Raw genomic sequence first — 23,454 nt, forward strand, 5'->3', positions numbered from 1 at the left:
AATTAACGAAGGCGCTCAACTACAGGGCCCGTGAGAACAAACTCGTGGCACCCTCTACCATTAAAGGCAACCAACCCCACGAAGGGTATAAATGTTCAAACTTGGCAACTGAATGAATGACACCATCCACTCTTAAACGTTACGTGCATGCGGGAACATTCCTTCACCATAAGGAAAGAACAGACACACGAACAAACCCAAACGTACAAAATGAGGCTAGTCATGTACAAATAAAAAAAACGTCTAAGGAAGTTCAGCGTCTCTTCACGCACTCGCGGACGCCTGTTCTTTCAGAATGTACCAGATTGTTCATCCCGGTTGCGGTTCACTTACTGTCCACATGCGATGTACTGAAAGTCCATTTTTCAGTACTTCAGACACTAGTTCGCACACAAGCGCCACAAGGGGGCCCCACTTGCACATTCCATGGCCCACCATGACCACATGCCAACGAGCGCAAATAATGAGAGAAACTCGCCTTTGTGCGCAGAGAATAAACTCCCTACCACGCTGTAACAGCGGCTCGGCTTTAGTTCTCAAGGAGACAGTTAAAACCGCCAAGCTGCGCTACTCGTAAATCACACGCCTAACGACAGCTGAACACAACCAACACATGCACAAACACACACACAAAAAAAACTAACCAGGGGGAGAACGACAGTACAGGTAACTAACATTAATTCTCATCTGAGCGATCCCTACACACCCAAAGAAAAACACACACACACAAAAAAAAAAACAACTAAGTGTGCGCCAAACAACACTGACCCGTTCCTGCCTAGCACTGCACACTATTCAGCGCAACCCCCCTTCAAAGGCGGCACACAACGACCGTCGCACGGAAACTGATTCCGTTTCGCGCGCCACCAACTGATTCTACACGAACCCTGGTTTGGCTTTCGGTGTCTTCTGCTCCCGGGAGAAAAGGAACACCCTACTCGGCGGTAGCGCGTACGACGATGTCGCACCTGCGCCGCCACACCTGCCCCCGCCTTCCGCGTTCTTGGGCCCGTCGGAATCGCCCTACGCGCAAGACGCCGCGGGCCGCCTGCACCTTCATGCTTTCCGCACGGAAGCTCAACAATTAGACACGCCGTTCCGCTGCCCTTGCATGCCCCTTGTGCTGCCTCGGCGACAGACGGCTGTTAATTGTCCGCCTCTACAGAAAGAACTTCGGCAGCTAAGACATCTGCCTCGCGAGATTCCACGATCTCATCTGTAGCAGTGGGAACGCTGCGGTGTTGCTCAACAACTGGGGTGGCTTCGGCCACCTCAACTGCATTCCCACTCTCCTTATCTCGTGGCGTCCGAAGCGCCCATGAGGGGACAAAAACTGTGAAAACATTGGTATCCTCCTCGAGTTTACCAATCCTGCGGAGCTTCGCTTTTTCGTAAGCGATCTCCGCTCTCCCTTGGGCTAATTGAGCGCTAAGCTCTTCAGCTGTCCATTCGGACCAGCTACCCGCGCCCCTGCTACCCGCTAGCCTTGCTTTTTCGAAAGCGTGCTGCGCATTTTTGAGAGCTAACTCCGCTCTCAACTCCTCAATCTCGAGCACAATGGCACTAACCTTTCGGTCGGTGCCGCGACATCCCGTTAGCATAGTGGCCATGGTGAACCCAGAGAAAACAAATCAGGGCCCACCTGTGCCCTCCCCGGATTCGGCCGGGTCGCAGTGTTGCTGGTGCAGCAGCTCGTGGACCCGATGCGCCGCTCTCGCCACTGGGATGGGGCCGTGCTCCCTGGGCCGGAGCCCACGAGGTCTTGCATTGAGGTTCGCCTCGTTCAACCGCGGCTTTCGCCGCCCTGGGCCAGAGCCCACGAGGCCTCCCGCTGAGGTGTCGCCCCGTTGAACCACGGCTTAGCCGCCCTGAACCAGAGCCCACAAGGCCTCCCGCTGAGGTGTCGCCCCGTTGAACTGCGGCTTACGCCGCCCTAGGCCGGAGCCCACGAGGCCTCCCGCTGCGGTGTCGCCCCGTTGAACCACGGCTTTCGCCGCCCTGGGCCAGAGCCCACGAGGCCTCCCGCTGAGGTGTCGCCTCGTTGAACCGCGGCCTACGCCGCCCTGGGACGGAGCCCACGAGGCCTCCCGCTGAGGTGTCGCCCCGTTGCCGTTGAATCACGGCTGCTGCCGCACTGAGCCGGAGCTCACCAGGCCTCCCGCTGAGGTGTCGCCCCGTCGATGTTTGGAGTTGGGCTCGTTGTTGGTCGGAGCCGAACCTTGCGTTGAAGGAGTCTCTCCGCAATGCCCCACCAGCTCCAGCCGATGGTCGTGGTCATCCTGCCGACTGCGCCAGTTAAATTTCGCCCCTCCATCTTCTTGGCGAACTGATGGAGACGAAATACTGATGTGCTTTTGATGGGCGAGCCGAGAGGACGATCTCGACTCACTCCGATGACCGACGACCGATGCTTGGAGCGGGTGAGGGATGAGGACTGCCTTCCTTGCTGGATATTAGGTTTATTTACACTATTTACATTACTCCAAGTTTACATCAGGTCAGAGTGACGGTTACATTGTCACTCTGACAGCAGCAGCCTGTTCGGCCGAGATCTATACTGAACTAGATCCCCTCTCGACCGACCCCCGAGAAAACCCAACACTCCGGTTTTGATAACAAAAACCCCGCCTCCAAAAAGGGGACGTACAAGAAAGAGAGAAAAACCCTTTAAACAATTAATAGAAACCCATTGATTGGCCACAAGAACCAGCCAATCACACATGTGTCCCCACCTGCGGTCACGTGACCCAACCCTCTCTCTTATGCACTCAAAGTGTGTTTCCCACGCACGCTGTTGCACCCGGCCAGAAAATACAGGACATCTGCGGCCTAAAGGGAACCAACCATTACGTTCAGCGGGCGGCATCTGCACAAAAGCCAAGCCGAGGGCCCGGAGCGGTCCTCGCGCGGCTGACCTCCCTCCGCGCGGCGCCACCCGCGACGCCGTGCGTCTGCGCGCGCGGCGGGACAACGAGGGTTGCTAATTCCCTCCCAGACGAAGGGCGCCGCCGCCTGCCGCCAGTCCCACCGGAAGACGCGCTTCAGGCCCACTCGGTGGTCTCCGAGGCGATTGACCCGTCAACGACCAACGCCGCCGCCGGAGTGGAAGATTTTCCAAACTTACACCGCGCGCGCTTTCAACACTAAGAGATACGATAATCTGGCTTCCCGTCAGCTTGTTATGACGAGCGACCCAGCCACCTTCGACGCGACAGATGTACCAGGCTAAGCACCCCCGTCCTTTGACACACAAAAGGACGGGCACAACACACACTCTCCGCGGCTCCGAACTTGGCGTCCGTGCGGCTACATGAAAGGGACACATGATCGTAGCTACCAGCGGAGGCGACACCAATACATGAGCCACCGGCGGCCTTCATCAATTACATGCGGAGCCCGAACTTAACAGGGCTTAATATGTTTTTTTCTTCACACAGGTGCAGTGGCCTAGCGTCTGCCTGATCTAACTCTGCCTCCTCCGGAGTTCTGCCGGGGGCGAGATGAACATGTTCCTGAAGTTCGCCTATCCAGTCTTCTATCTATTGTATGCTGATGACCTCGGCATCGGGTTTATCCTGGATATTCGCAGGCGTCGAAAGGTGTCGCAGTTGACAACCTTCAGTTGCCGGCTTCGCGCTCAGGTGGGACCGGAACGAACTGTACGTGGTTGTTAGAATATAATGATCGCTGCCTAGGTTTTCATATGTTTTCCCCTGTAGCCTCACTGGTATTCTTGGTAAATGTGAGATCTGGAGTAGTATCACGGAAACACTATTTCCCGGTCGAGTGGGATAAGTGAGGAGCGTTATACCGAGTTTCGGCGCATCTTCCCATAGTATCATGCCTTTTTTGGTGTCCTTGCGGAAACTCCATGCTCGGTGTGGTGAATTAAGATACCCTATTATTACCATTGGGTGTTTTTGAGCAATATCGATCGTTTTTCGAAGGAGTATAGAAAAGCCATGATATTGCGGCTGCTGTAAATATTTCGTATAGATAAGCTGCCGCCCCCCATCTTTGCGATGCGGGATAGTTTCGAGGAGAACATGCTCGACCACCGGGATGGCAGTGAAGTGCTGAATGGCCGGAACGTTACGTTTGGTGAGTGGGATAACAAGAGTTTGATTTGCTCCTGGAAACGGTGCACTATACGGTAGCCATATATCTGAGCGAGGCCTCGGGATTCTTGAAGAGCAATGATGTCAGGTTCATCCGATCCTAGAGGGTCGAGATACTGTCGAAGGTTGCCCCATTTGCGGTGAAGCACACAGTATAGTTTCATTTCCATACGCAGTACTGCTTATGTGTTTTCGTCCGATCCATTTTGGCCGCTAGGAGATTCAAGCTGCTTAGTTCGTTCGCCAGAATAGGGCCTGAAGTAACATTTTATTTTATAAAGGCCCTCTACGGGGACCTGTCTGGAAAGCGTGTGCGAGGAATTCATAGTCAGAATCTTGAAATTTAGGATGGCATGTTGCTTGGTTGGAGAAACGCTGCGTTGAGGGCTTCTAGTGCCGGAACAAGTCATGTGCATAGCACACAACCTTAAGTTCGCGAGGAATGAATTGCTCAGGCATTCCGAAAGATACACCAATAGCTATTCTAATATTTTGATGTGGCTTCCGTTAAGCGGGCCTACGATACGCCTTTAAGCGTTACATAGCTTCTCTGAATGAGGTACGTATAGTTCAGTTTCTTTAAACGTGCTACGCGTCGCACATATTTTGGACGCATTGAGTTGTCTTACGGTGGTCTGTCACCAACTCTTTCGCTACTTTATACCCTTACCAGTCTTCGCTCTCCGGTATGGAGGTTAGAAAGTGTGCTCGCCATATTCAGAAGGCTCGCTGTTAAGGGAAAACGCTCGAGGGGACTAGACCTGTGCAGACACGACCAAGCACGTTGTTAAGCGAGCGTACCTTTTGGCTGGCACTATCGACAAAAGACTACCCATCGTAAGTGCAACTACACGCCTCGAGCTTCGCGATGCTGCGCCTCCCGCCGCCGCTTCTCCGCGGCGTTTACGGGAGCAACGCGGGGTTGCTGATAGGGGCTCATGCAATGTTTTGGTCCTTTTAAATGCAGAGCATTTCTTAGGCTCGCCTCTTCCTGCGTTGGAAGGTGTCAACAGCTCCGCGTCCGCAGCAGGTGCGCCTCTCCTCCGTCCCTCCTCTCTCTCAACAGTAGCTGGCGCGCGCATGCGTCGTAGTCAGCCCGTTCGCTCCGTCGCGGTCTCGGCGTAACAGGTGCGTGATAGCAGCGCGGTGGGGCGTGGAAGGGCGTGCGCTGCTTGCGCATGCGCGCTCTCCCCCCCGTACTGCTCTCCCTCTACTGCGCGCGCTGCAAATATAAAGCGTCTAGCGGTCGCTCGTGCTTCAGTCACTGCGTTGCTCCTTCCTTCCTTGGTTGACGCTCGCCCCCACGTTTACTCGTGTCTGCTACTCCAGCATCACGGAAGAAGCGATGGAAGCAACACTAACTTCAACCAGTACTGAGGCCCCAATGCTCTGCATTTACTCGTGTTCCCCTCGCGGGAAGGCGCGGGAATTTTTTTTCGCTTCAGTGTACCTTTCCGCGTCCTAAACAACTTGTTATGAACACGTCTGTAAGCAAATAGTACGTTTAGGGCACATCAAAAAACAGCTACGGCTTGGCAGGGTGCTCTAACGCCAGACAAAGCTATCTGGAGACGTGGTTCTATGCGCTCCCAGAGCACTCTTACGGCATATCACCACTGTAACCTCCGAACACGTCAGGCATAAGTGAATTGTATTGCGGCCTCATTAAGACGAGATACTGGCAAAGTGAGAGGTTGGTTTCATCTTGCAGCGCGTACACCGAATGCGGCTCCGTTTCGAATATATATACGGAGTAGCAAAGTATGTCTCGCGGAAATGATTATCCCACTACCAGACAACCGCTTCTGCCTTTTAAGGGAATATAAGCCACGCGAAAATGTTGAGCAGAGTGCGATGGTCTGCTTCATAAATATGTGCACACTCACGCCTTCTAGCGAGAACCAGGGAATGGTAATAGAACCACGTAAGCCTGAGCGGACCGTCGCGGCCCTCTCCGCTAGCGTGGCGGGGCGATGCGGGCGCCCTCTCGCGCGCTTGCGACGACTTTGCTTAGTCTAAGATGGCTGCCACACCTTCGACGAGCGCCGCGGCTTCAGGTTCTTGTTTGACGCGCAAACCACGAAAGCGGTTCTGCATCGACGAGGGCTTGTGCTTGCTGCGAGAAGTGGCGACTGCGAACCGATTTAAAAACTACACAGAACTACTGAAGCTCACTGCAACAAAACGCGGCGTTGGATCGTTGCCGTCGAAAAGGATTCGTATGGATCTGGGGCGCAACTTTGTTGGCTATGATGTGGCTATCGTCAAGTCGAAAATTTATTTTCATTCATTGTAATCGACCAGTAACGCAATACGATTGCAGGTGTCAATACTTAATAAACAAATAAGCTATACGTACTGGTTTTACTTTGTTAAAGTGGCGAAATGGTTTTCGATTCTGTTTCATTACGCCAAACTTGGCCAGACGGCGCTGCCAGTCCGAAAGGACTGGTCCGCTGCGCATTACGCGTAACTAAAACGAGAAAATCGTTTGCCGCTCCGCTGAAGCTTAGCGGGGCTTCCCGGAGCGGAGCGGAGCGTAAAAACGCTTAATTAAAACTCTCTAATAATAACTGGTTTGCAAGTTGGGAATAAACAGAGTAGCTCGTAATGAAATATATAAAAAAACAGTGAAGTTCTGGAAATGCTAAAGACCTGCGTCTTTAGGTAGGACTCACCAGACTTAACTAGCCGTGAAATGCACTGATATTTCGCAGGGAAGGGCGGGGGCCCTTAACTATGATTGTGTCCGTATGCGGAACGAAATCAAGGAATGAAAGTTTTAGTAATTCCACACACAAGCTGCACGTTCTTTCCTTTTGTTTTTCAACTTGAACAAACAGCTGGTCTGTCGGTGGACGAATTTCTCGAAGTACAGGGTAGGCATTTCGCAAAGAATAAAAGGTGTTGTAAGATTGTGGTATCTGATGAGGCCCTCTGATTTTAGTTTGTGATAGTTTCTGCAGGCTCCCGGAGTCGTATCGTGATGTTTCAAAGAAGCGTTTTGTCACTGCGCTCCTCATGGAGGACATTTGTAGCAGTTGATGAATGTTTGCGAGCGCTCACCTCAAGGCAAGACAAAGTAGCATTAAATTTTCTGTTTTGTGCTGATACCATGGCGTAATTTTGTTTTATCCACCGTGCTTCATTCGTAGAAAGTTCACGAAATTTATGCCAGACTGCTGGTCCTGGCTAAGGATCAGTATCCGACGTATGATATTGGCTAGTGTAACTGGCGTGCCGTCAGGTATCAGGGTTTCGCTAGATTATATAAGCGCACAAAACTGACTTACATCAGTGTATAGCCGTACCATGGCCATCTGAGGAAACGTTGCTTGCGGAGACACCGTTAGTAAATTTCAGGGTAGTGGAATTATAATCCACGCAATGCATATGCCGGCATCATGACGTTGGTCCTGTGACACAAATTATGCGCTCATACGGGCCAAATGTCCCACACAAAGTTCGCATCAGAAACGTTTACACTCTCGCAAATGCATCATATTTGTGAATAAAGTGGCTTCCGCGCATTTGCCCGCATTTCGAACGGGTTAAATGTCAGTCGTGAACGTGCCCCGAAAGCAGTGGTGACAGTAGGAAGCGGACCGGAGCGTGCCGCGGCTGCTTGCGAAACGGGCCGCTAGGGGGATTTTAGTGGCGTCGATACAGGCAAAGCTCGAGGCGTATAGCTACATAATGACACTGGTGGCTATTCAAGACCTTGTTGATAGATTGCAGTTCTGCTTTGCGATCTGCAGAGTCCAACTCTAGTATATGCCGCCCTGTACTGCTGTTATCGCGGACAAAAGCTGTGTGAGCGTTGCTAATGGCCCTAGTGGTGGTGATGGGGGGGGGGGGGGGGGGGGGGGGGCTTGATGACTCGAGACTGCATTCAAGATATACACGACAAAAGGGCCGTCGTTTGAAGACTTTAACACAGACATTGCCCACTCGGTAGAGGCGCGACACCCTTCTTAGATTGTCCAGTGAAGGTGGCACTGAAGAATTCCTTACAATTCTTACTTGTGTTTCGAAAACTCATACTCAAAGTGTTTGAATAGCTTCTGGGTTCCTTCGCGCATCCTTCAACGAAGGAGAACGCTATACGAGTACTTTACCTGAACGTGCTCTTCCAGATCGATCAAGCTGCGGGGTCCTTTGCTCGAGGTGGACCGCGTACGTTTAACGACAAGTCTCTCGCGGTACGATTGACAACTGCCAATTACTCTGTTTTTAACTCGAGTGGGAGCGACCGGATCTCAGTGCCGTTACTGACGAGGATTTTTCAACCGGATGTAGGTGTTATATTCATCAGTGCAAAACGCCAAGCAGCGATGCAGGCAACCGTTACTGGAACGCCTTCGTTGTGTCGCCTCATCGTTGTTACCTTCACGATACTTCAAAACCGTGAGTGCCACCCAACCAAAGTGGTCGGCAAGGAAACGTACCACTTGCAAGCAACACCTCCCGCTGGATAGGCTGGTAGAACAGAACCTGCAGCGCGAGGAGGTGCGTACGAATTCCGGGAAAAAGCTGTCTGAAGTTTGTCGCGTCCGAAGCGAAGACGCAAGCTCCCCCCATAACCATGAGTCCATGCGGGTGGTAGCCGAACAGGTAGTTTCGGTCCGCCGGGAGGTCACACGTCTTCACCAGCTGGACCGGAAAGTAATTCCGAAAGTATCTGCGTTAAATAAACATTTTGCGGGGTTTACGGCATGGACTTTAGCAGGGAGTGACTAATTTGTTCTACCATACGCACTGCATGGTCAGCTCTACAAAGGGCTTCTCTCTGGCCTAATCTCCCACATCCACCTCACTGCGTTGTGATCGTACTTCTATGGTGAAGCGAGCACGGCTGCTAGCACAGCTTGCCTATCCACTCAACATTAAAAAGTTTTCTATCTCTCTCTCTTTCTCTCACTACAATAAGAGAAATAAAAAAAGGCCAGCTTTATTTTTGTGCGTTTGAGGGCCTGCACGCAGTTGTAGCCTTTAACAGCGGAGGTGTTGTACGAGCCGTAACTTCGGTGTTGCAGAAAAAAATACCAAGAAAATGTGGAGCGCTCGTGAGTTGTTGCCTCGCGGTGAACGCCGAGCGTTCACGTCACGCACAGTGGCTTTAGCAAAAAAAAAAATGAGAAAAAACAAGACGAGCGAGAAACTGTCCAGCTCTTGTGACAGCGTACCTCGCGGTGACTGTTGATTCCCCAGATCTCGCAGTGGCTTTAGCAAAAAAGAAAAAAAGAAAAAAACTGCAGCGCTTTCGTCAAACGCTACCGCGCACGTAATGCTTGGCATGAGGATCACGGCGATATCAACACATATGACGATTACTACTACTAGCACAGTACAAAGAAACGACGGAACATATAAAAATTAGTGCCCTTTCACTCTGTGAAGAAGGATGACCTGCAAAGCAGGACGCAGTCCACGGAGTGCACGAACCAAAGCACGTTTTTTTTTTAAATTTGCGATGGAGCATACTAGCTAGCCCATTAATCGAATGAACATCTGAAGGATCCAAGCTTTGTTTTTAAGACAAACATGGAGCTGCCTGCATCCCCCCGGCACCGTAGCATCTCACTGTTTGTGTAACACAAGCCCAATCCACTCTACCACTAAGGACTCCGGACAGGTCCCATTGGGCCGTTTAACGTCCGCGTTTCAAGCTCGCACCAGCACAATGGACATGCCATCCACCAGTACAAGCATGAAACCTATAGCTGCGCGTGGAAACCACCTTCTCCCTCGTACTATTCTCCACTATACAAACCTTCGCATGCATTAACTAGCAACCGGTGCGCGGACTTAGAAGCGACAGACGCGGTCGAAAATATCTCCTGAAAGCACTGTGAAGATATATTGATATTGAATGAATATTGAATTGATATTGATATTGATATTGAATATATTGATATTGATATTGAATGAAGTGATATTGGCTCACGGCAGCGTTTCCAGCGGGCAAATTGCTGTTCATCCGGGAGCGATTCGCCGCTACTCGATGAGCTGAATTTAAGGCGGTAACGGCGGTGCCAGTAGCTATTCTTTATTCTTGCGACCGTTCGCGTTTGTGTTCGGGCCGACGCTTCAGTTGTAGCTCTACTTCCTGCAAACGAACGGCATGCATCCGTCCCGTAACGATTTAAAACCTGGAAGCCCTTAAGCTCCATTATCGCGTACAAACATGTGGCTGCCCGTTTCCCTTGCACCTCGTATGCATCTTACTGTGTGTGTAAGATGTCTGTGTAACACATCGACCCACACCCCAACCACTTGATTGAGGAAGACAGCCGACTAACCGCATTGAGCCATGTAATTTCGACATCTAAATACCAGCACAACCAGCATTTCATCGGTAGCGGCATGACGCCTAGCTAGCTGCGCGTGCACACTCCGTTTTTTCTACCCGCAAACCATGCACGCATAAACCGGAGACCGGTGATGGCGTATACTTAGGCGTGAAAGACACCGGCGAAAATGTCGCTCGGAGGGCATTCTAAGCTGAAAAAGGAATATGCTCTCAAGCCGGCGTTCCAACTGGGGAAGTTTCTCGTCTACCGGGACGAATTCGCTGCTACGTGGTGAAGTGGAATTTCAGTTGAAACGGCGACGGCGGGTTTCGGTAGTTTTAGTAGGCAGCCCTTTGGCGGCCGTTACCATTGTTTCCTGGGAGCGGTGTCTGTTTATGTCCGCGTAACCGAGTGAGCGAACGCAGCAGCGACGAAAGAAAGAAAACGAAGAGGAGCGTGTAGCGAAGGGTGAGGTGGAGTACCACACGTGCGGCTACGGTGCCATCTCTCTCACTGCCTCTCCCTCACACATGTGTCATGCATCGCTACCAAGGAGTGCCCTCCCCGTGACACTTTCCCCAGACGCTGTTCCATTCTCCACTAATACAAACCACATGAAGTTTGCGCGAGAGGTTCAAACACAATACGCAACAACATGCTCGCAGCTCCCTTGTGCGGGGCTAATCCGAACCACGTGACATTTGCGCGGGATGTTCAAACACGCTTTGCAACATGCGGGCCGGCGTTGGGGGCACGCTGCGTGGTAGCAGCAGAGTATCGCACGCCGCCGTGCATTCGCTGATCACACGAACACTTCCTGAGGCGCACCAGAGATGCGCCGTGACCGAAAAGATTGCAGCTCGCGCTGCGCACACATTTCATATTAGGGAGTATAGTAATCGTCATTGCATTTTTTACGCCCATTCGTGCTTCTGTTTATTTTTCGCAACCATCTGATAACCGCCGTTAACTGCCGACTGCGCAACTTTCCAAAGGGCAATCGTTGGAGGCAAGAGAAAAAATTGTGAAAGTAGTGTCCGTGGGGGTGATGAGGAGCCCCGCCGCTGCGCCGAATAAATCGATGACACCGGAATGAAAACGGGGGGGTTGGACATATACTGCTTTGCAGTAATAAACAATTTTAAACTTGCGTGGTGATGTGTCCTTGCGTAGTGATGTGTCCTTGCGGGGTGATGCGTCCTTGAGTACTCGCGTGTAAAGAAATCCCGGAGCTTCGCTATGGTTCAAGTCTTGCGCGACTTAGTGCAAGCTTCTCCAGTTTAGCTGTTGGTAGTCTACAATGCTGAGGATGGCTTTTCATCCACCACTCGCCACAAAGAAGACGACGACGTCCTCCATGCATATGACGACGCTAACTAGGATCGTAACTATGCAAATAAACAATAATACTGAAGCATAACTATGTGTCCGGCAATGCCCACCTACAACAGCTTCCCCATTCAAGACTTGCGCGTGAGTGCAGTCTTCCAGGAATTTTTTTTGCCTGGTTTACTGTTGTCTTGTATCTCTTGGTTTCATACACTTTGGATGGGAGCGCGGATCACGCAAGCACAGCTTGCGTGATGGTAATTCTTCGAGTAGTTTGTTGAACATGTCTTTTGCATTGTTCTACTGTGTGTTTTAGGCAACAGATAAAAGCAGATTCTGTAAGAAAATGAGTAAGAGCGGAAATTGCCCAAAAGCGTGCCGCAGTTTGACTGGGTGGAGGGTGTCCTCATAAAGCTTTGGCTAGTCCTAGCGGAGTCTAGACCAAAATATTCCTTACGCGGGCATGCTTGCCATGAGACTACGACACACGCGTGTAATCTGTTTTCTTTCCTCGCTCGAATTAAGCTCGTCGGTCCTGTACGTAACTCTATTGGGTGCAAGAGCTGGAACTGTACTGTGATCAGATGTTCATTTTTTCCCATCTCGCAAAAAGTTTCAGGCGCAGCCCCGTCACAGCAGGAGACAGCACTGTGTAGGCTATAGACATACATACGTATATACACACACACGTACGCACGTGTACACGTGCACGTATACATAGGCACGTACACGCGGGGTCAAACGTTCAGAGGACACGATGTTGACTCTCAACATTGATTTCTCTGCTCTCGGGAGGTTAATGTCATGCTACTCGAATGGTGATGGTACCCTGAAACGGCCTGTTTCGCTTACAAATTCGAATCAAGCGTGCAGCTCCTAGAAAGTTGTGAAATTGACTCTGAAAATAGAAATCGTGCCCTGTAAACTTTTGACCCCAGGTGTACGTGCGGCAAAAGGGTTGTCTATTACGCTCGAGCGGCGTGCTCCGGACTGCGCGGGAGACATCTTGTGATAACGCCTGGTTTGAGACCGGTAGAATGTGAGAATGCGCTACTCGCATCAGTGCGATGGCTGTTTCCATTGTCGCTGTGCCCGTCGCCTTGGCTTCCGCACCTTGTTTCGCCGTGAGAAGCGCTGCCTGCGCTGCCGGGCCGTGAAACAAAAGTGGAGATTAGCTAGTGTTAGTACAGCGTTGGCTGCGCTTAAATAAGTGCAACGCGGAATTTTCGCTTCGCCGTACGCAATTTATACAGGGTATTTTTTTCTGAATGCGAGAAAACGAACAACAGTCGCCGAAAACGCATCGCTGCCAGTGTTCTAGAGGGACTCGGTCAATGATCGCTTGCACAGTGCATTAAGTACTGCGGCGTTAGCCCGTCGGCAGTGACGTGCAAAGCCGGGCGCAGAAACCGGATAGTGGTGCACGTGGTACTCATGCAGCGTATTGGCTGAACGATCATGACGCAACGAACAGATTTGCGCCGAAGCTAATGCAGGCGGAAAACTCGCACAGCGCGCGCTAAGGCGGGTGATCTCTTCTGTTGTTTCCTGGCCTGGCATCGCACGCATGCAGCGCTTATCATGGTCAAAGAAGGTGCAGAAGCAAAGGCGACGGGCACAACGACAAGGGACGCTGCCATTGCGTTGATGCGGGCCGCGCATGCTCACATTCTACCTGTTTCAAACCAGGCGTTATCACTAGGTGTCTCCCGCGCAGTTCGGAGCACGCTGTTCGAGCGTTACAGACAAGCCTTTTGCCGAGTGTGCGTGACACATACCTATACACATACATTTGCTTTTATTTTTTATGCTGTTTACATAGACCACCCCACTGGAAACCTGGTTTTCTTAAACGATATACAAAATTCCGTGCGGGAATTCAACAATCCAACACCGGTGGTCACGGTGAATTTTAACCTGGATGGCATTGACTGGGACCGCCTCCGTGCCCGCGCTGATTCTTTCCCCGACATTAATTCGTGTTTCTACAAAATGCTTTGTTACAAGCTTGCCCAGGTAATGCATCAGCCTACTCGGGTTACCCGTGTAGGCTGATGCACCCGATCGTTGCCTGTACTTCTGTTCTTATATCGTTCTGTGGTCGATAACGGTGTTTCTGTCGAGCCCGGATATCCCACCACAAAGTTGTAGCGGTGGGATGTAGTTAAATAAGCGTGAGTTTGTGCCCTTACTTAGAAAGGCGAAAAACGTTTCGCATGATAATGATAAAGGTGGGGTGGAACATCTAGAAAAACACTCTTTAGTTTTTGCCGTGACAATGCTAGTCTTATCGGACAAGTTAACAATACCTGTTTCCGCTGCACTGGCAGTTTTAATCATAGCACAATAAAAAAAAACAGCGAAGTGTACACTACAAAAAATGAAGTCGTTGTACATTTGAAACGCAAGGCTAAACGGCTACTTCGTAAATGCAAGACTCCTTCAAACCTACAAATATTCGTGCAGCTATGTCGCACGCAATTACTCATGCCAAAGAATACTATTTCGTTATTACTTTGCCTATAGCTTCATTATGGATAACCCAGCGAAATTATGTAATTAGTTTGTGTCCAGAAAAAAAATGGTGAGCTGATTGCGATACCACTGATTATTTTTTAATAAGTGCTTTCAAGTAGTTATTTTCAGACTGTTCCCTGCCGCTCAAAAATAATCAGACATAATTTTTCTTTGTGTTTTTTTTTCATGTAATGGCATCTCGTATTGTGATCTCTCGAACTGCTCCTTAGGTTAAAATCAAAATCAACCGCGGTACCCGATGCCACACATAACGTTTTTCTTCGGCGTTATGCCATAACCCTGGCTAGCTTTCTCGTTCTTAACTTGGAAACCTCCATCGAATGAGATTTTTTCCCCTGCTTCAAGATGGCGGCGTTGTTGCCATTCAGAAAAAAAAGATATCCTCTCCTCATTCAGAACTATCACAATTTAATAGTCTTTCGTGCTAGAACATGTTGTAGCAACTAGCAAATGTCCTAAAACCTTCCATAACATGTTGTAGCAACTTGTATCCTGGAATTTTCCACCAGGACAAAATAGCGACCCCTTTAAACGCAGATTCTCGAAATGCATGCGTACAGTTACCCAACAATAAAAAATAATCAACTATTTTGCCTTCATTTTAGATAAAGGAGACTAGGTAGACGACGTGATTTTTGTTGATTTCAGCAAAGCCTTTGACTGCGTTTCTCATGACAAACTTATTCATGACCCAGGTGTTTCCGGGATTCCTACTTTCCTTGCAACGTTGGCTTCGCCTTATTGACAGTAAGCAGTTCGTCAGTACTGCATTTGTAAAGAGCCGCCAACAGTGAACGTACCTCCAGGCGGTGCACGAACGAATCCAGTTGCTCCAACGGCCTCCACGGGTACACGTCTTCCTGTCCCAGTACATCCAGGCCGCGTAGGCCAGGGACAGTGGGTAGTAGCGCGTGCATAGGAAAATGTACACAAGGAAGAGCAGGGTGACGCAACCTAAAAACCAGAATTGGATAGTGTAAGTCAACACCACCAGTGTCTCGAGGCGTCGGCGCAGGGGAAGCCTCAGGGGAGTCCATTTCACACCAAAGGACTGCATGATTACTCTGGATACCACCCTGCAGGAAAAAAAAAAAGACTTCTGCATGAGTCATGCTGATGTGCTCTGCTTAAACGGTGATGTTCGCTACCACCACCACTTGAGCTGTTTGGCGGGGTGTAGGAAAAAATGGTCCCGGAAAAAATGGTCCCAGAAGAAATGGTGCCGGAAAAATTGGTCCCGGAAAAAATGGTCCCAAAGCGAAGGTAGGAAAAAATGGTCCCAAAGCCAAGGTAGGAAGAGAGCGAGAGAGACAAAAATTTATTGTACTAATGAGCAGAATGTTCTTAGGGGGTGTATCACGATTGCCCCGCACATAGAATCCCCGCGGCAAAAACCCCGCGACGTTAGCCCCGTGTCTCATTTGCCCCGCGTGCAGTATCCCCGTGCCATGTTCCCCGCGTGCCATTTGCCCCGATGCCAGTTTACCCGACCCATTCTCCCGGGGCGATATTATGGCGCATCATTTTCTTTTCAGTGACTGCATTTTTTTTTTAGAGTAAAGTAAGGTTGGACGATCTTCTGAAGAAGAAGGAAGAAGAAGATTGGGTCTACCGCTTTCCCGAAGTAGCACTGCGGCATTATTCCTTCTTCCCTTACCAGCGATAATTTAGAGGCGGGTTCAAAGTACGATGGCGGTAAACGCTATCCCTCCCCCTGCGTTCCATCTCCGCTCGGGTCTAGGACGTTTCGGTACACGGACAGTTCGGTGTACGGACAATTGGGTGCATGAACGTTTCGGTGCGCAAGCTTTCCGGCAAACGAATTATCTGATGTTTACTTATTTTAAACAGTCATTCTATATTTCCGCGTAACTTGGGTTATGGAGCCCAGTAATCTACTTCAGTGCTTGCACATTTACATTGATGCCATTTTTATTGGCGCCAGTTATTTGAATACATTGGGCATTTCAGTATTTCTGTTTGTACCTTCTTCAGGAAACCTTATTACGCAGCCAACTAATTAAGTCTTTCTGCAGACCCTTTTATTTACTACAACACTTTATATTGCAGTTTCTCTCTTTTTTGCTTTTTGCTGCATTCACAGTAGCTAAGGAAATCAGCCGATGTTTACGATGCATTTTGCGAGTAATTTTCTCTAAATGAAAGGCACACTCCCACTACCGTAAGACAGCACCTTTACAAACCTTCTGTTGCTCCCAAAATGCAGGAAATATGAAGTGTTTCATGCCGGCAGCGCTGTGACGCTAAAATAAACTTGAGTCGGCAGCTTTTTCTTTCTGAGTATAGAATATCATGAAGGAAGAATGGGCTATTTTGAAGACAGCTGCAGCTTCTATCTTTCTTAAATCTTGCTAAATCGTTTATGGACTGTTCCAGGCCTCGCAGTTGTTTGTGCGGTTTTAATCCAATTACTTGCATTAAAATTTTTAATCCATGCTCATCCCTACCATCCATCCATCCATCCATCCATCCATCCATCCATCCATCCATCCATCCATCCATCCATCCATCCATCCATCCATCCATCCATCCATCCATCCATCCATCCATCCATCCATCCATCCATCCATCCATCCATCCATCTATCCGTCCGTCCGTCCGTCTACACAATTTTCTGTTAGATTTTAGCCTCCAAAGGCGTTAATTTCGGCCCCCCCTAATAGGAATAATAAAGCATTCCATATCTTTCTGAACCCTTTAGCTAAAACTCAAAGAGACAAAATAAAACCGCGAAAGAGTTCACATCCGACTAACTTGAAGACAAACACGTTGACTGGGCCATGGGACCATTTTTTCCTAGATGGTCACTGGGACCATTTTTTCCGGGACCATTTTTTCCGTTTCCGGTTTGGCGTAGAGCAGTATTGACACAAAATTGATCTGTTTCCTTTCTTTCGCTTCTGTTGGTAGACGCGGCGCTAAAACCATACAACAAAACGCATGGGTGATTTCATTAAAATAATACTCATAGTCATAAAAAAAAACACCCTTGTTTCATCACTCTTCCAGTCGGGGGCACCCGTGACACAGGTAGCCCCAGCTACAGATTGTCGCTGCTAGTGAGAGTAGAACGTTTGGGCCAAACAATGTTACACATGCTCAAAAATTAGTGATATCATAGCAGTCAGATTGTGAACAATGGATCCGTACTGATTCCGAAACGTAAATGTTTTTTGCAACATTGGTCAGTGTCCTGCTCTTTATACAAGAGTAGTCAGCTGCTTTGTGAATCTTTATCCGTGGCGCTAGTGAAAGCGGACATCAAATACCCACCGCAATGCTGAGATTAAACCCATCTAGGCTGGGAGGTCTGGCTACTGTGTTCTTTTTGATACCGCCGGCCTGTCTGCACCCCTGCCTTTTGGTGGAGCCCGTCAGACTCCGCTCACACTTCAGCAGCTCAATTTGCGAGCCGTGACGTGCACGCTGATTGATTGGAGCAGGTTGGATGGTTGGCTCCCATTACCTCACGCTGATGGTTATGTCGAAAGTGGCGCAGTGGTTAAATTATTATGCGTGAGAATACTGAAAGTTAATTCTAAACTTAAAAGTGCGGAGCTCAGTACTACATAAATACTCATGCAGAACACTTACAGATAAAGCGGAGTCTGCTCCATAGTCATAACGAATGCGTACACATAAAAACATTGACCGCGTATCTGCTCTCTTTGCTGCAAATGTTGTAAAAAGACGATAGTCTTCTGCCACCGCTGCCACGCAAATTCTTTTATTATCTCCCCCGCATACCTTTCATGCTCTTCTCCTTCCTTTCGGTTGTCTCGCGATAAACACGGAGGAGGTTCGCGTCAATTCAATTTTCCCGCGTTTCGCTTCTCGCGAGCTATTTATTAAATCTTTCGTTACTGTTGAACTTGGAATGTCGCCACGAGTTGCTGGATCGCGCGTGAGCGCTTTTTGTAGTTTTGGGTGGAAATATTGATTTAACGTTTATATTTGCCACCGCAAATATCGAGCACACATTTATTCTCAATTTAAAAAAACACTACGAGTGCCAATTGTGCCTTGATGTTTTGCCTCAAACATGCCTGTTTTGCTGTTGCTCAACGATGCTGACGAGTATACATGAAGTATGTCTCCAGATATTGGGTGGTTAGGAAAGGTTTTTGGCTGTACAAACTTCTTGTTCAAGATTTTTTTTAACATGTGGCAGGAAGCAGAATCGAGGGACAGACAGACATACATGCATATGCACATACAGACAAGCCAAAATTTTGGGGGTTTCAGTCGTTCAAGAAAGACTATGGTCTTTAAAATAGAGTCTGAACGTGGCGATAAAACGTAGAAAATTCTGAAGGTGCCGTAAGTATAAGGAACTGCAAGAGACTTGGGGAGGAGCAATGGTGATAGCGTTCGCACTTTGAAATAATGTGCTATTCTTAAAGTAAAAAAGCAAGCCAGAGGTGATAGTGAAACACAAAGTACACATAGTCAAAAATTTAACTGAGCTAAGGAACAAATACAAGTAAGGACACAGACGACCTTCGCGCAGTGAAATCTTTTGCGTTATGAACTCGTTCCAACTCGCCCAAGTTTTGATTCAAACAGAATATGGCCGGTATTCAATGGCGTGGAATGCATGCAGACAACCAAGTGTGTGCCGCCATATCTGTGGCCAAGCGTCTGTTGCTAGGCGACGTTGTGCGCACGGCCCGAAGATCAGGCACCCCTCTTTTCCTCCATGCAACTGTGCGAGTGCGCCCACGGCCGGACTGGAGGAGCGGCGAGCGCGAAGTGCGCGCCCGCCGCTCCTCCAGCCCGGCCGTGGTGCGCCGTCACTCGTTACGTCGGGCTCCGCGGGATGGCGGCACTTGTCCTTGCTAAGCACGACTGTGAAACACATGACTGTGTTTCACATTACAAACTCTACCTCAGCAAACGCAAAGTACTGCCTCAAGTTCAATGTGAATGCGATTAATAAGATCTCTGTTGACGCCACCGTTTAGAACATCTCTGTTGACGCCCCCGTTTAGAATCGGATACGAACGGAGCAGATGACGCACGCCGGTGTTTTTTTTCTTCGGCGTGCGGGCGCAGTGGCCCAAGCCGCGCCATGTCCGTGGCGCATCGGCCATGTCTGCGGCCGTTTATAGTGTTGCCAAGCGAAGAAATTGGCCGTTAAACTTTTCAACGGATACCGCCTATAGTTGGCCAACTAGCAATAGGAGTTCATGGTAAGACCACTAATGTTGCAGTAGAGGGCAATATGAGCTAAACGCCATTAAATACTGAGATCTAACTATGTGGGATGTCTAGAGTCAATATTTCTTGAAACTCAGAAATGAAAGCCACTATTTTACGGATGGCTTACTGATGACACATTTACAATCTGGCAGGACGTGGAAGCTGAACATCTGACCTTGTTTGGGCGTTGAATTTTGCTTATACTATTATTTGCCTGTAGCATTAAAGTTATCAGAGCTGGGCAAATTTCCCAGGTGTTACAATAGCATTTTCCCAGAATAGGTTTAAAAAAATGGCCGCGTATCTGGTTACTTCACTGCAAATTTCGTAAAACGACAAGAGGCGTGTTTCACCCCTACCACGTGACTCCTTCTTCACCTCAAATCAAATCAAACCGAATTTATTTTCAACATTACAATATTGAAGGTCACCCTGGCATAAAAGCTGCTAGACGCAGCTTGACGGGGCCAGGGGCCCCATATAAACTTCGACGACATGCGTGGATACTGTGAAAATTAAAAACAACAAAATTTATACAATCACGTAATATACCAAGTCTATTTAAAAAAAGGCATCTGTGTAACAGCAGTATTGGATTTGCAACAAAAGGGGAGCAGGAAATGGCAGACAAAACTTTTCCCGCACTTCACACTTACTAAAAGCATTCAACACAACAGACCGACAAAATATGCAAATAAAACTCTGTACACGACATTTACCTATTGACATAAGCATCACGAAGGGCTTGTCGCGTAAACCTCCGCCCTGAAAATTCGCCGCTGTTTCTGTTTAATATGGACGGAATGTTATGTGCCAATATATCAGGTTTGCGAGTTGAGTAATTCTGGGTCCGCATGTAGGCAAGATAATCGTTTCAGGAACTGCTGATAGAGAGCATCAGAAAAGTGGAATTTGAAGAGCGGGTGGTAATCATATAGATTATCGATTCTTATTAATCTATGCTGTGCAAAAAGTGCTCGAGTGGGATGAAGGTAGTGTACGTTGTTAATGCAGCGAATGGCCTTCTTTTCTAATAACAATAGGGTGGTAGTATTCTTTTTTGTTGTAGTGCCCCAAACCGACGTGCAATAGTTTAAACGTGATCTAAAAATACAGTGGTGAATTTGAAGTTTGGTACTGAGTGGGAAGAAGTCCCGACACCGATTGAGTACACCCACAGGAAAAGATAATTGCTTGGTCAACAGTTGAATGTGTGTATCCCAGCTCATGCGATGTGAAAGCACCACCCCCAAAATTTTGTGTTGCTCTTCTAGATCGATCGTAGAATTGCCTAGATAAAACCCTTGCGTAACGGATACACGTTTATTTTTTTGGTGTGAACAAGATAGCTTTTGACTTTTTTGTGTTTATTTTTAAACATTTTTCTTCGGACCACTCCCGCAGTTTACCTAGAGCAGCATTTGCAGCAGAGAACAAGTCGGTAACGTTTTCTGAGGACAGAAACATGCTCGTGCCGTCAGCATATAAAACAAACTGTGAACGGCTATCGATACAAATGAGGTCATTCACGTATACATTAAATAAAAAAGGGCCTAAAACACTTCCTTGTGGTACACCGCACCGTATTTGTTGAAATGACGACTGATACCCATTTATCGCCACACATTGTTCACGTCCGTTGATATAAGATTGCATAAGTGAATGCGGTATCCCACGAATGCCGTACTGATTTAATTTCTGAAGTTATATATTGTGATTTATTGCATCAGAAGCTTTGCTGCAGTTAACAAATATTCCAAGAGTTAGTCTACTAGCTTCAATGTTTTTTATTACTAACTCATTTTGTACTAAGAGGGCGGACTTGGTCGAATCGCCTTTCCGGAAGTCATGCTGGCATTCAGACAAAATTTTGTGTTTTGGAAAGAAAGCATTCAGGAGGGACAAAATACTTTTTTCTAAACCCTTTGAAAAGATTAGAAGGAGCGATATAGGCCTGTAGTTGGCGGCATCATTCTTGACTCCTCCTTTGAATACAACCGACACTTTCGCTCGTTTCATGTTATCTGGGAAGCATCCCGTTTGCAGGGCAATGTTACAAATATGAAGTAGGTAATAGCAGATGACGTCGAAGACATGTTTGACAGGGCGTATTTTTATATTGTCAACATGGACACTTTTGCTATTTTTGAGGGACTCAAAAGTGCGTTGCAATTCAGAACAGTCTGTTGGCTGCAAAACGAGGTATCCCGAAGGTCGCGCTGAACACGGTATGATGAAACACTGGGAGGTACGGTACTAGGAATGGCGTTGATGTAGTGAGCATTGAAGTGTTCAGAGACAGCAGTATTATTCAGCGCCTGGCCGTTAACAATCATTTCAAATCTACCATTTGGCACTGCGCGGTAATTCAGGGCATCATTGATGATTTTCCAGACTCGATCTGGACGCGAACTCTGAGCATCATGAAATAGCTTTTGGTAATTAATGGTTTTCGCCTTGCGCAGCGCAACAGTCACCCGGTTGCGAATTTTCTTAAAGGAAGCGAAGGTGGAAATGTTTCGTGTTTTTAAGAATGAGCCATACAGTTTGTTATTTTCTTCAATCATTTTTATCAGTTCAACACTGATCCAGGGTTTTCTTACGCGCCTTGGGGCTTGAAATTTTTCATTGGAAAGCAAGTATTCTAGTGCTCAGTGAATATGGTCATGAAAGAATTGCAGTAATCGTCTGCATTGGCGATGTTCATAACTGGTGTCCAGTGGCTAAAGAGTATATCATTTCTGAACTTTTCCAGGCCGCAATCACTGACGCTTTGATAGATAATCTTAGGAGCTATGGGTTTAGGTCGTGATGCGCATTCCGAGTAGGCCAGGAACACCGGGCAATGATCACTTAATGCAGAGTTAATCATGCTCGCTGCCGTAACAGGCGTGTCATAATTAGTAATGAGAAGGTCCAGAATAGAAGAACTTGTAATGTTTACACGAGTCGGTGTTTGAATGACGTTTTTAAACCCGCAAGCAATAATGCGGTGAATCATGACGGTTGAACATGAACTGTCGCGAAGAAGATTGATGTTGAAATCTCCACCAAGGAACAACCGAAGCCTCTTGTAGGACGCTTTCTCAAGTAAACCATCTACAAAGCTTTTAAATTGTTCGGTATTACCTGAAGGAGGCTGATGCAACACAGAATAAAGCACGTCATGTTGCTGTACACAAACAGCTTCACAATATTCGGTTACCCAAGTGAACTGGGGCACTTCCTCGAAAACACCTGCGTCGCCAGAAATATAGATGGCGATGCCACCACCGCGCGAATTGGTGCGGTTGGCAAACAAACAGTGGTAACCTGGTAATGTAGGTGCTCTATTAAGGGAATTCAACCAAGTCTCCGTGAACATAATGACGTAAAATCTAAATGAAAACTGCTCAAGGAAGAAAACAAATTCGTCGTATTTTTACTAATGAATGGGTGTTGAGATGAATAAGAGAGGTGATCTTTTTCGCACGAGCACACAACTTAATACAACGTGGTTGCACGAATTCCTGATAGAAGACGTCATTACACGCCGACATCACGCCGACAAGACAAGCTATGCATGTGAGGGATACGTACCACGGCCTACGAAATTTTAGATAGGTGATCTACCGAGTCGATGTGAATGAAATCTGCCCCATGAGATTTTCGCGCCAATATTTTGCCATTTCGGGTCCATACGTACCGGCAGTTGGTTTCTCGCTTCTTTGCAGGCCAAGGATAGTAGGCGTTTCTGGCTTTGGCATAGATGTTCATTAACAAAGACAGGAGCACAGTTATCTACGGGGGAACAGCCATCCGCATTCACGCTTGGTTCACCACATAGCCCCAAAGAGCCGTCAGTGATGCGCTTCTTTCTGCACAATGGGATGAGGCAAGCGTTACAGCTGCGCTCCAGTATCAACCACCCCCTCTCTCACCGCTCACGTTATTCCTTTCCACTTCTGCGCATG

General features: G+C 48.3%; 1 protein-coding gene across 1 annotated transcript in view; it reads right to left on the reverse strand.

The window, feature by feature from the left end:
- The window catches only part of LOC144170724 (2-acylglycerol O-acyltransferase 2-like), a 39,466-nt gene extending 16,112 nt beyond the window's left edge, over positions 1 to 23,354 (reverse strand). Inside the window, exons 1-3 of the mRNA XM_077700702.1 lie at positions 23,187 to 23,354; positions 15,079 to 15,354; positions 8,567 to 8,799 (exon numbers count right to left, since the gene is read on the reverse strand). Of these exons, the coding sequence (XP_077556828.1) occupies positions 8,567 to 8,799; positions 15,079 to 15,354; positions 23,187 to 23,257 (580 nt within the window). The 5' untranslated portion in view covers positions 23,258 to 23,354. The remainder of the gene's footprint in view (positions 1 to 8,566; positions 8,800 to 15,078; positions 15,355 to 23,186) is intronic.
- Positions 23,355 to 23,454: the final 100 nt, after the last annotated feature.

The sequence above is a fragment of the Haemaphysalis longicornis genome, unplaced genomic scaffold (genome assembly GCF_048455015.1).
Source record: "Haemaphysalis longicornis isolate Haplotype H1 unplaced genomic scaffold, Haemaphysalis longicornis Haplotype H1 scaffold_2, whole genome shotgun sequence".
Lineage (NCBI taxonomy): Eukaryota > Metazoa > Arthropoda > Arachnida > Ixodida > Ixodidae > Haemaphysalis > Haemaphysalis longicornis.